This window comes from Gossypium hirsutum, chromosome A10 (assembly GCF_007990345.1).
Source record: "Gossypium hirsutum isolate 1008001.06 chromosome A10, Gossypium_hirsutum_v2.1, whole genome shotgun sequence".
Classification (NCBI taxonomy): domain Eukaryota; kingdom Viridiplantae; phylum Streptophyta; class Magnoliopsida; order Malvales; family Malvaceae; genus Gossypium; species Gossypium hirsutum.
The window spans coordinates 106,819,445-106,837,094 of record NC_053433.1 but is presented as its reverse complement, the minus strand read 5'-3'; the positions used below and the strand labels follow the sequence as shown (position 1 = coordinate 106,837,094).

Below are 17,650 nucleotides of genomic sequence, written 5' to 3'. Positions count from 1 at the left end.
TTTCCTTTCCTTTGACTACGGCTTTCTTTGGACAGTTCCGCAACTCATGCAGACCACGACACAAGAAGCACTTTACTCACTTCTTTTTGCTCCTCTTTGCCCTCTTGGCTTCGGCTTTTCCCTCACTTAAACCAAGCTTTTTGGGCTCATTGTTTGCTCCATCATTCCCTTTGATGACAGACTTGCTCCTCTTTGCCCTTTTGGCTTTGACTTTTCCCTTGCTTGAACCAAGCTTCTTGGGCTCCTTGTCTACTCCATCATTCTCGTTGATGAAAGACTTCCTCGGACACTTCTGCAACCTATGCGGACTATGACACAAGAAGCACTCCACTAGCTTCTTCTCGCTTTCGGCCTCCTTGGCTTCGATACCCCTTGCGCTCAAACCAAGTCCTAAGGCCTTATCCACCGGCTTCTTCTTAAGCACAGATTTCTTCGGACATTTCTTTAACATGTGTGGACCGTCGCATAGAAAGCACTTCAGCTTGTCCCTTTTCCTCTTGGGTTTTTTCTTCCCAACTTGTGGTTTCCCATTACCGCAATTATCGCTGTTGCCATTGCCATCATCATTGTCTTCCTTGTGATTCCCTTCACATACGTCCTTTTCCTCGGACTTGGAAGACCCAAGCTTGTCTTTCTCTAGACCAAGCTTAACCACGAATTTTGCTACCGCCATGGCTTCCGACAGCTTTTGGACACCTTTTTGTTCCATCTCCTGTTTGACCCACGGCTTTCATCCCTTTTGAAAAGTAAGCAATGCTTCTTTCTTGGTCACATCTGAAACTTAGAGTATGAGTTCCTTGAACTCACGAACATACTCCCCCACTGTGCCCCGTTGCATTATCCCTTGCAACATTGCCCGAGCTTCTTCCTCGGTAAACTCAGGGTAAAACTGTCTCTTCAACTCAAATTGGAACTCTTGCCATGTTCCAATCTCACATTGCCTTTTATCTGTGGTCCTACCTTGCCACCATAAAAGCACAATATTAGTAAGAAATAATGAAGCAATATTTACCTTACTCGCATCATCCACGATACCTTTGGCACGGAAGTAGTTTTCCGTCCTCCACAAGAAATTGTCCACATCGCATGCAGACCTTGTCCCCACAAACTCTTTCGGCTTTGGGACATACTCGTTACTGAGTGCTGCACTTGACACTCCTTCCCCTACCACTGCTCGACACAAAGCCAGCTCTCCCTCGAGTTCTTCTATTCTTGTGCTCAAAACCAGCGTCGTGGCCATTGTTTCCTCCTTCAAAGCCTTCACCATGGCTTCGAGAGCATTATTCCTCTCTGTCAGCTTCTTCCTTTGGGAATCTAGCAAATCTTGCATGTAAATCCCTTTGGGAAGTGAGACACATGGTTACAAAGTCCCTGAACTATTCCTTCATGTCCTCAATGCTTTTCCCACGAGCATTGTCAAACTCTTTAATGTCCTCCATGGACACCTCAAGTTTACCCACACGTTCCTCTACCACTGACAGCATCTCCCTCAAAGACTTTCTCGCCAACCTTTGTTCGAACTCTTCTTTCGACATCCCAACAGTGCCTTCGAACCAATAGCTCGAATACCACTTGTCACGGGGCTAGACCTTTCGTCTCGCAATCCGTGTGGCCTTAGGCGATTTGCTCGTCCAAACTCGCCTAAGTTAGCCTTTACTCAAATGAGGATTCCTTAAGAACTCCTCCAAGGCACCAATTGAATAGTAGAAGCGATTTATGCCAAAAGAATCAACCAAAAGAACAATAGAAAGGGATGCTCGCAAAGTGTTTAACTAAATGCTTTCTATTCTCTTATTCACAAAGAATAATAAAACAATAAATGGAGTAAGTACAAATGAGGGGAAGGCTCTCTATTTATAGTTGAGCTTCCCCAAAACCAACGGTCAGGATACATTTACATCGACGGACGAGATTAACCATATCCCATGATTTAAAGGATTTACAAGATATTTCCATATCAAATCCTATCTAATCTTACAAGATATGATTCGCTCTATCTTTTAAGATTAGTTACCATAGTTGCTTAAGTTGCTATATCTTCGCTATCGGGCCAACCAGACTTCAATTTGACAGGCTTCTTCAATAGTTCCTTGAATCGGGTTAGCTCTCGTGGGCTAAATGATCCCTATCTAAACAATAGACCTCCATTGGATGCATTTGGTGCGATGTTCACGGGCTTTGAACTCTGACCCGTGACACTAGAAGGTGTATATCGGGATTTCATCCTTTTTCTCCACCACCCTTGTAGGTGCAAGCTGTTCTAGACCATGATTGATGCACTACTACTTAATGTTTTTCCTTTCAGTTGAGCTTGTTGCTCAACTTCCTTCTGTAAGCTAATAACAATAATAGTAATATTTGTTTATTATTATGATAAATATCAAATTTAAATTTAATATCAAATTAAATATCATGCTTAGAGTCGTAGGCACACCTTTGAATGATTAGATCACACTCTATCCAATGGTAGTTAGTTCAAATTTAGTCCAAATATGTTGGCATTTCTATTGCCAAAAAAATCAAGTTTGATCATAGGTTGCTCTTGATTAAAATCTGGGTAATCATTTTCAATAGAGGGGAGAAAGGCTGTTCAAATTTTTCTCTGTTTGGCTAACTCATAACTCCTTTAAGGGCCTTATCAAAAGTGAATGGTTGTCATTAGAATCATTTTCGGATACAATTAATCACTTTACAAATGTGATGGAAGATTGGAATAGGGAGACATTTGGGAGTATAACAGCTAGGAAGCGAAGAATCATGACGCCTTACTGCCCTAGAAGGGAGATTGATGATTGAACTAGAGGAAGTGAGCTAATGTGGCTTTTAAATGGGGACAGAAATACCAAATACTTCCATAGTCATACGTGGGCTCATCGTAGTCAAAATCGGATTCAAGCTTTGAGGATTAATAATGATTGGTGTTATGAGGAGGACTATCTAAATGACTGATGATTTCCTTCTTCAAAATTTTCTATTATACGAAGGCTATAGTCCCAAGTAATTTTCCTATTCATGAAAAATTTCCTTCGATTGACCAGTTCAATCTTGATTTGCTATCCATTGATGCTTCTTTTGATGAAATGCGGCGAGCCTTGTTTGATATGACACCCTTGAAAGCTTTGGGAATAGATGGATTAAATGCTCAATATTTTCAGACACAATGGGATTTACTTGGGCCTTCTCTTGTTGGCATGGTTTGGATCCTTTCTTCATTAGAACCGAGTAAATGGTCGTTCAGATTAAGTTGAATTTGTATAATAATTTTTACAGTTTTATTCTTATTTTTTTAGTAATTTTATATTTTTATAATTTCAAAAATAACAATATAATTTTTTTTAAATGTATTTTATAATTTTTTTAAAATTTTTGTATATTTTTAGAAATTTTCCTGAATGTTGGTATTTTTTATTTCAAGTGTACAATGAATTTAGATAAATGATTATCTTTATACAATTGAATTTGGATAATAGTTTGTCCAGATTCATTCCAAATGTATGTTTCTCTAATAATTTTATATTTTTCTAATTGAAAAGAATAGTATTTTTTTTTAAAATAAATAAGTTGCATATTTAAAATATAATTCTGGATTCATTGTGCACTTGAAATAAAAAAATTCCTAAAATTCAAGAGAAATTCTAAAAATAAAAAAAATTATAAAAAAGAGTTTATTTTTAAATATATATTTTACTTTTCAAATTATAAAAAAATATAAATTACTAAAAATTTTAAAATGAATCTAGACAAACTGTTGTCCACATTTAAATGATTCTAGACAACCATTTGTCCAGGTTCATTATGCATGTAAAATAAAAAAAATTCTTATTTCTTTTAAATTTTGAAATAAATATTTTTTTGTTAATTTTAGGACACATGGTAACATTCTATTGGTTGTCAACCCAAAATCAAGTAGTATTAGTTAGGCATCAAAATATCAAACTTATGATTTCTGAGTTTAGATATTAGCTATGTCCAAAAAAAAATTTAAATACTAAATAAATACAAATTATCAAAGTTCAGATAACTCCGTATATATTTATCCAAAAAAGTTAACAAAAGCTTTAATTTTCTTTTTAAATAAACAGATTGTTTATCCAAGATCATCAGGAATAGGCCCTCTTAAATTGTTTGAAGCCAAGTTAAGTTGTTCTAGATTTGATAGAAGTCCAATCTCTGATGGAATTTTGCCTGAAAATTGGTTACCACTTAGCAAAAGACGGGTCATCATTTTCAATGCTCCCAGTTCCATGGGAATCTCATCGACTAGATGATTGGAAGAAAGATCAAGTTCTTGTAGCTGGGTTGCATGTCCCAATTCGAATGGAATCTTTCCAGAAATGTTATTGTTGGAGAGACGTAGGCTTGTTAGATTATGACATTTCCCCCAATTTGGAGAAAGTTCGCCATAAAAATTGTTATCGCTTAACGAAGCATAATTCAAATGTGGATATATACCAAAAACTTCTGATATATTTCCAGTCAAACGGTTTCCATCCACCCTAACTCTGATTAAGCTTTTGCAGTTTCTCAAACTTGATGGGATAGGACCTGACAAATTGTTGTTGATCACTGCAAGTCGAGTGAGTACTCCACCGAGGCATAAATTTTCTGGTAATGTACCAGTGAGATGGTTGTTTGATAATTGGAGATTAGTAAGATTATTGTATATTGGAGGAATGGGGCCTGACAAACTATTTTCACCAAGGAAAACTTCTGATAAGCTGCTCAAGTTTCCTATGGAAGTAGGGATTTGTCCAGAGAATGTGTTATTAGACAGATCCAATTGACTGAGAGATTTAAGCATCCCTACCTCTTTAGGTATCAATCCAAAAAACATATTCTGAGAAAGGCTAAGAGTAGTTAAGTTGGTCAAGTTTCCTATGGAAGTAGGGATTGGACTAGAGATTGAGTTATCAGCCAAAAGCAAAAAGTTGAGAGATTTAAGCATTCCTATCTCGCGAGGTATTGAACCAGAAATGGCATTTGTATCAAGCATGACACTAAATAACTTGGTCAAGTTTCCTATGGAATTAGGGATGACGCCACCGAGATTATTTTTCGAGAACTGGATCATGAAAAGTGATTTAAGCCCTCCAATTTCATTGGGAATAGAACCAGAAAGATGATTTCCATACAAGAAAAGATACACCAAGTTACTTAAGTTTCCTATAGATGCCGGTATAGGACCAGTTAAGCTGTTTCCTGACAAGTCCAACATATAAAGTGACCTCAACGTTCCAACTTGTTTAGGTATAAAACCATTGAGTCGGTTGCTGTTAAGGTCAAGCCTGTATAAATTATGCAATCTTCCTATAGAGGCAGGGATTGGACCACTTAGATAGTTACCATAGAAATAGATATTAGAAATTGTACTCAGATTTCCTATTTCTTGTGGAATGGGACCACTAATCTTATTTGCTATTAAGGAGATCAATTGAAGACTTCTCAACAAGCAAATTTCAGATGGGATATGTCCTGAGAAGTTATTGTATGACAAGTCAAGGAAGATGAGTTTGGAAAGGTTTCCAATGTGCGAAGGAATGGGCCCATACAATGAGTTGTTTCGAAGGTGAAGCCTAATCAAGTTAGGCAAGGAAAGGAAATTGAGATGGTGAAGTGTACCTCTCAATCTCAAATCATACTCTGCAAGGCTTAGATTGGTGACGCTTCCGGCATTGTTGCAAGTGATTCCAACCCAATTGCAATGGCTACTTCCGACCCACAAAGAAGAGAGAAAAGTTTGTGTGGTGTTGTCGAGGCTAGCTTTCCATTTTAAAAGAGTTTCAGCTTCCATGGAAGTTATGGAGGATGACGAAGAGAAAGCATGGAAAAATACAAAGATGAGGAAGAAGATGAGTTTGAATGGTACTAAGAAAGAAGCCATGGTATTGATAGTTGAAATTAAGGAGCTTGTGTGGTTAATTGTAATAAAAGGCTTTGGTTATTTATAACAGAAGATTGGTGCTGTTTCAATCACCATGAAGCTTCGACATCAAGTGGAAAAAATTGCAAGTTGTAGATATGACATGAAGGGATCTTTCACAATCTGTATTAATTATATTGTTCAAGACCTGCTGTTTGGACAGACTTAAGTCAAGCCTGTGCCTTACAAATTCTACCGTCGGGGATAGGCGATAAAGTCAATTTACTGGAGTTCCAATAATACAATTACTTGATTACCTAATAAAAATAAATTTGATTTTTTTTATGTTTATTTTCAATTTAATTATATTTTAAATTTTAATTAAATATGTTTTTTTAAAGGGAAAGTGCTTTTTTATTGATTTTAAGCTTACATTTATTTGTTTAATCAAAAAATAAATTTCATTTTTTATATTTTAAATTTAAATTTGAATTGAAATTTTTTATTATCAATTAAAAATGGAGTAAATTATCCTTATAGCCACTTTAAAATTAGGTCATTCCTATTTCGATCATCCAAAAAACTTTTTTTTTTGTTAATTTGGTCACTGCTAAAGAAATCAATCAAACTGATTACTCAAACATTAAGTCCATCTTTTTTTTTTCTTTCTTTCTATTGGGCTGAAACCCGAATTAAGCAACAAACAAGAATGAATGGAGAAAATTGGATGTAAATATTTATGTAGAAAAACTCGTCTAGAGAGAATAAAAAAACCACAGGTAAAGAAAACTTCACTAAAATGGCAAATAACCGAAGAAGAATAAAAGATGGAGGAAAAACAAAACAAGCCCTTAAATCCTAAAAAATACAAAGCTCACTAACTAAAAAACAAAATTCTTCTTACTTTCATTTGCTGAGTTGTTGAATCAATCTCTCCAGAGTTGCTAAAAGCTCTATTTATAGGTTGAAATTCGTGGGCTAATATGATTAAAATATTCCTAGAGTTATTAAAGTTCAACCTAGAAAAAATAGCAGAGTTTAACAAGGAGAAGAAACCCAATTTAGTAGGAAATATGTTGTTATGTCGTGACGTCATTTATCGGCTCGTTGAGACTTCACATGTCACATCATCGGGACGTCGGCTCTTCCTTATCATGGTGTCGACTCTATTTCGCCCAAGATGCGAGATACATTCCATACTTTCCTTATTCTTTTATCTTTTTCCTTATTTTTGCTATATCCTCTCCTTTTCTTCATCTTTTCCCTTTTCTAACCTAAAAATCCTAACAGTTGCCTCCCTTAATGATGTCATTGTTGCTCCTGCCAAGCATGAAAATTCTAAAATTTTGAGAGTGACCTCACAACTTTTGAGCTTTCTTTTTTAAATCTAAACCTATAGATCTAAAGAGGAGGCTTTGGGCTTCACTTTGGTGGTTTTGAATCGGCAATTTAGCGTCAGAGAAGACATCAAATGACAATAGTAAGAAGCGGTGATTGTGGGTAAGGATAAGAAAAACAAGAAAAATAGGGAAATAAAATAAGCGTCCTTTAAAGTTGTCCATTGACATGACAATGCTCAATAGCAGTGGTTTGATAGAGGAAGCGGGAGCTAAGGTTAGTAAGTTAGAAAGGAGAAGATGGAAAAAATAAGAAAGAAAGGAAAAAAAAAGAAAAATCAAAGAAATAAGAAATATAAAAGGAAATGAGAGCATTCCATTCAATTTAACATTAAAGTGATTAATTTAGTTAATTTTTTTTTTAAAATGACCAAATAACTTACCTTAAAATAATAAACATTCATATCTTTAAGAGAATATGACTGTTATCTTCCTTTAATAGATGCTAAATGCATCAATGTTTAAATATTACAAATGATTGCTCAACATTAGACTTGTAAGAGAGTAAAGCTTAATATCACGGATTAGAATTTTAGTCTCGCAATCCATATAGTCTTAACTGATTTTTTTTTGTTTCAAACACGTTTAAGTTAATCTAACCATCAAACAATTCATAAGTTATAGAAATTTGTTATAAGTGTTACTATAACTACAAACACAACAAGCTCCTTAAACATACAACAAAACCCCATCACCCCTCTTTGGACTTATGTAAATCTAGAAAAACTTATAGGAATATTGATAAATTTATTTAAAATTTATATGTTCAAAATTTTTTTTTACAAATTAAGTTATTCTGAAGCTTCTAGGTCATGTGGAATAAAATGCAACTCGTGCCATTATGAATCCACCATTCTTCACGGCATGAGGGTTATTAGAGAGTAAGGGTAGTCTGGCCCAACAACTTATGTCTCCTTTCCCCAACAAACACGCCTTTCATTCTACTACCAATTTTTATTACTTATATGTTTTGATAAAAGTATTATAGAGACCCTTTATAAAGACGTAAATTGCATTTTGGCTCTATGCCATTATGAATCCACCATTCTTCATGGCATGATGGTTGTTAGAGAGTAAAGGGTAATGTGGTCCAACACCTTATGTCTCATTTCCCCACAATCATGCCTTTCATTGTACTACCAATTTTTATTACTTATGTTTGTGGTAAAAATACTATGGAGGTTCCTTGTTAGGAGGCAAATTGTATTTTATTTTTTCTACTAAAAAACTGAGTAAATTAAATCCAGTATATTAGATTAAAAAGTAAATTAGTCCTTTCTATTCAAAATTTCATCCACTTGTACTATTAAAAGTTGACGTGATTGACAAAATAACTAGACAATGGCATGTGACGTGCCAAATGTATATCATGTTGACGTACATGGACAAATTTTTAATAGAAAAATGGATGAAATTTTTAACAAAAACACTAGTTTGCTCTTTGATCTAATTTATAGGGACTAATTTGCCCATTGTTCGAATAAAAGAAGTCAAATGTAATCTAACTCCTAGTATAGAGGCCTTTATGATATTTTTACCATCATTTTCCAATCGACTATATGAATAATTATTAAGTTCTATTTTTTTAAAGAAATAGTAATTATATTTTCATAATAAAAGTCTATAGGAGGAGAGATATATCAAGACCACTAAATTAGTAATACCAAAAAATCATTAAAGATGCACCATAGTAATCAACCGCTAAAAGAAACAACCAAAAAAACACTCAAAGCTAAAATTACTAATACTACCGATCCTTTCAGATAAAACAGAGTGAACTATTGTCACCGCCACCACTATTGGAGAACTCCAAATAAAATTTATTTATAGACATATTTTCGCCTGTTGGGATTGACTCAATTAAGCAACAAGTAAAAAAATAGAGGAATAAATTAAGAAATTGAACACACAAATTTAACATGGAAAAACCCTTCCAAAGAGGATAAAAAACCACGGGCAAATATAATTTTACTATAATGGCAAAAGAACGAAAAGTACAAAAGATGGAAATAAAAACTAAACCCCGAAAACCCGAAAACCAAGAACCCTCAAAACGTAAACACAAAATTCTCTAAATATGTTATGAGTTCTAATCTCTAATGGGTGTATTTTCTAAGGTTGTAAAAGAATCTATTTATAGACTAAATTCTTAGGTCAAATAATAATAAAATAATCTAAACTAATTAGTATTTGATTGAAACAAATAGACAGAGTTTAACTAGAAGATTATTTCTCAAATTTGACTGAAATAGGAGTCATACTTAACAAATTTCCACCTAGACTCATATTTCCACAATGCCATCTTTGCCAAAGTCTGCCACGGGCCTATCTTGAACTATGCAGAGAATTAATTAAGTTGAATCAATGCTTAGAAACTGGAAGACTTCTAGCCTTAGCCTTGTACACTACCAAATTAAAATTAACCCGGGTCTGATTTTCATGAACACATGCCCTAACTTTTCAAAACCTGCATCCAAAAGAGAACCTCTCTTCAACGAAGTTGACTTCAACTCCGTAACGGACGAGGGACGTCCGATTTCACTGGTCACTGTAGAACCTTCCAGAATATAAAGACTGCGGGTTCTTTTACCTTTTAACAAAACGAGAGTTCCATGAGATACTATAATGTCGCTTGAACAAATGTTGATTCTGCATCTTTTTAAGTCTAAAATACTTAACGAGATGAGATTCTTTCGTAAATCAGGTACATAGCTAACATCTGAGAGTGTCCTAATCGACTAATCGTGTATCCTAATTTTTACAGTACCAATACTAATTACCTTACTAAATGAATCGTTTCCCATACGCACAACTCCACCTTCAACTAAACTGTATGTGGAGAACCATTCTCTATTGGGACACATATGGAAAGAACCATTCATTATTGCTTTCATCGGCCAAATTAGCACCAGCTACATCTTTCTCGTTACTCTCAGCAGTTCTTTTATTTCACAGTTTATAACAATCTGTTTTGACGTGACCTAACTTTTTACAATAGTGACACCTTTTGTCTCGTTTCTTTGATGCTACCAAAACGGAAGCTTGCTTATCTGCCTTGCTATCCAAACCAAACTCATTGTTTAGTTTGTCTCTACTTAAAAAATGACCATTCACATCTTCGAACGAGAGTTTGTCTCTGCCATAAATCAGGGTCTCTTTGAAAGACTTGTATAAAGGGGGTAAAGAGCATAATAATAGCATAGCCTGATCTTCATCGTCAATATAAATCACAACATTATTTAAATCATTTAAAAGAGTAATGAATTTATTGATGTGATCTTTAAGAAGCTCGCATTTGTTCATGCGAAACGTAAATAGATGTTGTTTCAACACTAAACGGTTAGCCAGAGACTTAGTCGCATAAAGAGTTTCTAACCTTTTCCATAAGGCGGATGAGGTTTTCTCCATCAATACCTCTTGCAATACCGTACTCGCGAGGCACAACTAGATTGCAGACAAGGCCTTTTCATCAAGCTCTTCTCGTTCTGTTTGATTTAGATTATCAAACTTTTTTCCGGTAACAAACTTTTTCAAGTCTGTTTGAACTAAAATTGCATCATCCGAACTTGCCACAGGTTGAAATTTGTCTCAGCATTGAACTTTTCAATTTCAAACCTTATTGCTGCCATATCTGAATAGGCTGATCTTTGAACATTGAACTAGTTCTAATACCACTTGTTGGGATCAACCCGATTAAGCAACAAGTAAAAAAAATAGCGGAATAAATTAAGAAATTGAACACACAAATTTAACGTGGAAAAACCTCTCCAAAGAGGATAAAAAAACTACGGGTAAAGATAATTTTACTATAATGGTAAAAGAACGAAGAGTACAAAGAATGGAGATAAAAACTAAACCCGAAAAACCTGAAAACAAAGAACCCCCAAAACGTAAACATAAAATTCTCTAAATCTGTTATGAGTTCTAATCTCTAATGGGTTATTTTCTAAGGTTGTAAAAGAGCCTATTTATAGACTAAATCATAGGTAAAATAATAATAAAATAATCTAAACTAATCAGTGTTTGATTGAAACAAGTAAACAGAGTTTAACTAGAAGATTATTTCTCAAATTTGACTGAAATTGGAGTCATACTTAACATTTCCAATAACACCTAGTAGAACTTATTTGCTAAAAAATCATTATAGAACTAAGTTTAAAGAACCAACAAAAAGAAAAAAAACCAAAATAAGATGTCACAATAAAAATCAGTAGAAAGATAGTGATTATTAGCTTTTATATCTAATGAATAGTAATCTATAAATTTATACATGTGATGTCACGTAATTCATTGCAAGCCACTTTTTTATGCAATTATTTAAGAATGTATAAAATTATCATATGCCATTATAACCTTAACCAAGATATCAAAATCTATCGATATAATCGCTGGATAATGTGATATATCTCCAACGAGCTTCCAACCCGATCGAGCTTCCGATAATCTGTAAAGTAAGGGATAAACAACTATGTAACAGCCCGATTTAGACCTTAGTCGGAATAGTAATTTCAGGACCACAAATCTACGTTAGAAAAATATTTTAATATTATTTTCTGTGATTATAATTTGTGAATTTACATGTGTGAAAGTTTTGTACGAAAACTTAATCATTTGTATGCTTAATTTGATAAAAAGATCTAATCGTGTAAGTTGCAAAAGTTGCCCTCTATAAGTTAAAGTGCTTATTTGTTTTGATTAACTAAAGGTGAGGTCCTTATGATGAAATAAATTCAATTATATGTTAGTGGATGATATGGTTTGGCAATATGGTAAATATAGTTATTTTTAAAGGGTGGTTAGGTAAATGGCTTATTAATGTATATTATAATAAAACCAAAGCATAAAATAAAGCCATTATGCTTCATCTTTGCTGAATTCATCAAAGAAAAGAAAGAAAATTTAGCTTAAGGTTTCGGCTATGATTTGGCTAGATTAAGATCAAGAAAAAAAGAATCCGGACTTAGACCGAGGGAAATCAAAGATTATAGAGTAGATAATCTGAGTTGACAATTCCGAGTATGAAGTAAGTTCATACGTGATTAATGATGCTACAAGCATGTTTTAATGCTTTGATAGTGCATAGTTTATATATATAATTGACCATGGTTTGAGTGATATGGTAAATCGAATATGTTCAGCACTAAGTGTGTGGTTGAAATAGCTTCGGCTATAAATAGCACTAAATGTGTGAATTGGAATAGCTTCGGCTATATGTGGCACTAAGTGTACGATACTGAGATCGTTTTGGTTTAATATGAGGGCACTAAGTTGCGATATTTTATAGCTTCGGCTAGATTGTTGGCATCAAGTGTGTGATGTTCTTGTACGTGGAAAGATGATCTAACGAATTAGTGCGTCGAGCATTAAAGTGATAATGTAATAGATAAGTACGAGTTTTTGCAGGTATGTAATGAATATTTATGGTTAACGATATGATGTATAAGATAGATGAACCTATGTGGTTGATAGTATTGTGTATGAGTTATATGCAAGAATATGTGAACTAAGGAAATGGTATGAAATGAGAAATGGTAATAAATGAGGTTGAGTAGTGATATGAATTGAACTATGTATTAGCTAATATGTCTAATAGTTTTTAAATGTTGAGTTAAATGTATTATACTACGAACTTACTAAGCTCTAAGCTTACTGTGTGAAATGTTCTTTGTCTTACAGTGTTATAAAGCTAGCTCGGATCTGGGAATCATCAACGACTCACTCACACTATCGAACATCCTTTTTGGTACAATTTTGAAAAATGTATATATGGTATATGGCATGTATAGCCTAGTGTCATTTGGATATGTTTTGTAATATATATATTATGCCATGTGACATGGCCAATTTGTGTTCAAACTTATGGTTGTTATGGATATATGTATGTGATGTAAATGTGCCATTATGATGTGCTTTTGGTTGGCTAAAAGAAATGGTCAATTTGATAAGGTTTTGATGTGAGATGTGATTGTATGTTTGGAATTTATAGATCATATACTTTGGTATGATTTTGGTTTAGATTTGGTATGATTTGGTTGATAAATTGAGAATGGAATTTGTCGATAATGTAATTGCATGAATAATGTATGTTTTGGTATTGAAATTGGATGAAATTATGTTGAAAATATGCTTGGATTGATGCTTGTAGGTTTGACCCAAATGGGGTGGCAAATTGGCTATTCAAATAGCCTATTTTTGTCCATACGGGTAGAGACACGGGCGTGTGTCTCAGCCGTGTGCGACACACGGTCATGTTACATGGCTGTGTGTCCCCTGGGATACCCTACGATTTTAAGTCAGACTTGAGCACGGCCAAGGAACATGGGCGTGTGGCTAGCCGTGTGACCCAAGTCAGGCTTGACCACGGCCAAGGCACACTGGCGTGTCTTGTGGCCGTGTGTGCAAGTCAGTATGTATGCTCTGTATTGACACGGCCTAGACACAAGGGTGTGTCTAATGTCGTGTGAGGCACACGGCTTGTTCACACGGGCGTGTGACATGTGCATCTTTGATAAATGTTTAAGTTTTGAAAAAAAATTTGTGTAAGCTCGGTTTAGTCCCGACCCTGTCCTAAAGCATGTCTAAGGTCTCAATGACCTATATAAGGGACTCCATGATATTGTATAACCTTCGATGATATGATGTTTGTGAATTGAGTGGTAATTGTTCCTAATGTTCGGTAATGCCTTCAACCCTATTCCGGCAACAGATATGGTTTAAGGGTGTTACAAACTACGTAAGCAATGAATGCTTGGTAAGTTCATACAAACTTTAAAAATAATATTCCAATTCAATAATAAAATTTATATGATACATACAAAGCTATACCAATGCCTCAAGATTTTTCAACTACATAACCACTAACTCATAAATGAGTAAGTCTATCAACATCGTATATCTATTCATACCTAACATAATAAGATTTTATAAAACGTTTTACACCATCAATAACATTTTTGTAAAACTACGAACAACTTCCTTTACTTATTTTCTAATCTATTTACTAAACATAAACTTAAATAATAACATCAATTAACTAATTAATATATTTATCCATAATATAGGTAAGTTTAACCATAACATACGTAATTTCTCATATATAAGTATATTATTCAACTCATCAATCCCTTTTTAATCATATCACATTTCAATTATGAACTTACAGTTTCATTTGTATAATACCAGACATAAGCGTATACATCAATCATAATCTCAAGCTTGACATAAGCCTAATCACCATTATCAATACACAAGTTAGTGCATTTATGTATATAACTCATTTTCATGTTTCAAATCACTATCCCATTTTCAATTCTCATACAATGTCATCCAATATCAATCATAGTATCGTTTTATTTAATTACCTTTATTAACACGACTCAAATGGATACACGGATCTAACCAACACACTAGTTTGGCACCCAGTGCCTCATCGGATAAATCCGAAGTAATAACTGTGCCCAGCTCTATATAAATTTGACACTCAGTGTCTCATCGGTTAAACCGAAGTAAATTGGCACCCAGTGCCCCGTTTACTCGAAGTCGAATAAATCCCTAAACTCTTCCAATCCTATGGCCTGCCATCTATATCCGACTCAGCCCGATACAGTTAATAGGGTTTAATTTCAATTCCAAATACAACCAATATCCTATTATCATATTTGCACATTATCACATTTACACATATATATTCCTTTCAATTCAAATAATCAACACATTCATAATTTATATACCGATTCAATCTATTTCAATTAACTATCAAATGTCAACCTTTTTAATTCATACATATTAGCACATCATTTTAGCATCATTTCATACTATACTCAAATTGCACATGCTAACATTTTTTATTTGATTAACAATGTCATAATTCACACAATTGCTTTATAAATAGCTATTTACATATCAAACCACAATTGTTTATACATTGGCATTAGCCATTCAATACTCAGTTCATGAGTACATAACTCATGTATCTCATTTAGTCACAACATATCTCATTTTCATTTATGTCCGAGTCAATTTCAATAATTAACAAATCTTTCAAATTCATTAAATAATTTATCTTATCGAGATTTTTCACACGAAGAGCGACTTACGGATAAGAGTATATCATCAACAGAAGTTCATAAAGCTGGTCCACTAGAACACGCCAACAGAAGCTTGTAAGAGCTTAATAGAAGCTCGTAAGAGCTAATCCACCCAATCACTCCAAATAGAAAGTAAAACACGAGAGTTTGCTCCAAATGCTGAACCCTAGTTTACTTGGGTAATATGCCAATATCTCCCTCCAATACCTCCATACACCAATTTACGAATGTACTCAAATCCCACGTTCAATCTAAACTGAGTATTAAATTCGATAATATATTTCCAATAATAATTCAATTCCAACAATAGAACATATATATAATATCCGTCACCAATTAACATTCACTTTAATTAAAATTATACAGAATATAGTTCATACGAACTTACTTGGCTAAATTGTAGAAATACTAAGATTCAGGGGTATTTTGGTAATTTTTTTATTTTTCTCGTTTTTCCACTCGATCTTGATCTAAATTAATAATTTCATTCAATTTATTAAAATAAAGAATAAAAAAAATTCATTTCATGTAATTTTTTTTATTTTTGACATTTTTATAAAATTTCCCATAAAGTTTTACTTTTATTCAATTTAGTCCCTAAGCCCAAAACATGCAAATTAACCATTTTAATACAAAACCAAGCTATCCAAATGTTCATGATATTCAAAACATCCCATTTATGCAACAACTTCACATTAAATCCTTGTACTTTTATTAATTTAACAAATTAGTCCCTAATCGAAAAATTCATCAAAATTACTTAAAAAATACTTTTAAATAACAATTAATATCTCAAATTCATCATTTAACAACTAAAATCATATGGATTCATCAATGGAAACAGTCAAAATTTTTAATAAAATAAAAAACTAAGGTAAGGTTTAGTTGGACCTAATTGTAACAATCTCAAAAATATAAAAATTACAAGAAACGGGTAAGAATTGAACTCACATAAAGAAAAAAGTGAAGAATCAGCTTAAGCTCTCTTCTATGTCTGTTTTGAACCGAAAATTGAAGAAAAAAATGTTTAAAAACTTTCCAATTTCAAATTTGTTTTATTTTAATTTCACCAAAATTGAATGGATTTATTTTATTATTTTTTTCTCTTATGCCGCCTCATCTTTTATTTTAGGTGTAATTGTTTCTTAATTCCTCCCTCATTTAATAATCACTTAATTATTATAATTAGCAAGTTTTGTACCTTTTTCAATTTAGTTCTTTTTAATTAATTAACTATCAAAACGTTAAAATTTTTCAACAAAATATTAATACCACCTTAATGGCATTCTATAAATATTATATTTACGACTCGGTTTATAGAAACGAGGTCTCGATACCTCACTTTCTAAAACCACTTGACCTAATAAATCATTATAAAACACAAATTACTAATTCAAAAACCTTTTAAAAATCATATTTGATTCATAAATATTAAATAATAGTATTTACAAACTTACTTGCCGCATTTGGTGGCCTCAAACCACTAAAAATGGGGCTATTACAGCAGTACTTGAAGTCAAATTTTGTGTTTACATTTATTTGTTTAATCAAAAAAATAAATTATTTTTTATGTTCTAAATTTAAATTTGAATTTGAATTGAAATTTTTATTATTATTAAAAATAGGGTAAATTATCCTAATAGTCACTTTAAAATTAAGCCATTCCTATTTTGATCATCCAAATTTTTTTTGTTAATTTGATCACCGTCATTAAAGAAATTCATCACTCAAACATTATATCCATTTTTTCCTTATTCTTTATCTCTTTCCTTATTTTGTTTTTTATCTCTTCTCATTTTCTTCATCTTTTCCCTTCTAATCTAAAAATCCTAACTGCCAACTCCGTTAAAGATGTCCTTTTTGTTCCTGTCGAACTACCTTCAATGAGCTCAAAAGTAGAAAGACATCTCAAAATCAATCCATATCACCAACAAGATTAGGAGATCGAAGCACAAAAATTTTAAAGTTTTGGGAGTGACCTTACAACTTCTGAGATTTTTTAGAAATCTAAATCTAAAAAGGAGGCTTTGGATCGACAATCTAATGTCAGAGAGGACGTCGAACAATGACGGTAGAAGTGATGTTTGTGGGTAAGAATAATAAATACTTAAATAATAATAGAAAAATTCTTTTTATTTTTATATTTTTGAAAATTATATGCATTTTCTAATAGGTAAATTACACCAACTGTCACTCAACTTTGATGCAACTGACAAAGCAGTTACTCTGATTTCAATTCAGTCACTCAACTTTTAAAAAATAATAAATTGGTCACTAATATTATCGAAAAGTAACAAATCAGTCAC

At 33.1% G+C, this 17,650-nt stretch overlaps 1 protein-coding gene across 1 annotated transcript; it reads right to left on the bottom strand.

The window, feature by feature from the left end:
- Positions 1 to 4,087: 4,087 nt before the first annotated feature.
- Positions 4,088 to 5,881, bottom strand: LOC107895432 (probable leucine-rich repeat receptor-like protein kinase At1g35710). The gene has a single exon (XM_016820715.1). The coding sequence runs from the start codon at positions 5,879 to 5,881 to the stop codon at positions 4,088 to 4,090; it is 1,794 nt and encodes a 597-aa protein (XP_016676204.1).
- Positions 5,882 to 17,650: the final 11,769 nt, after the last annotated feature.

Bases quoted from the DNA above. Each gene is read 5' to 3' on its own strand.
- LOC107895432 (XM_016820715.1), bottom strand. From the start codon at position 5,881: ATGGCTTCTTTCTTAGTACCATTCAAACTCATCTTCTTCCTCATCTTT.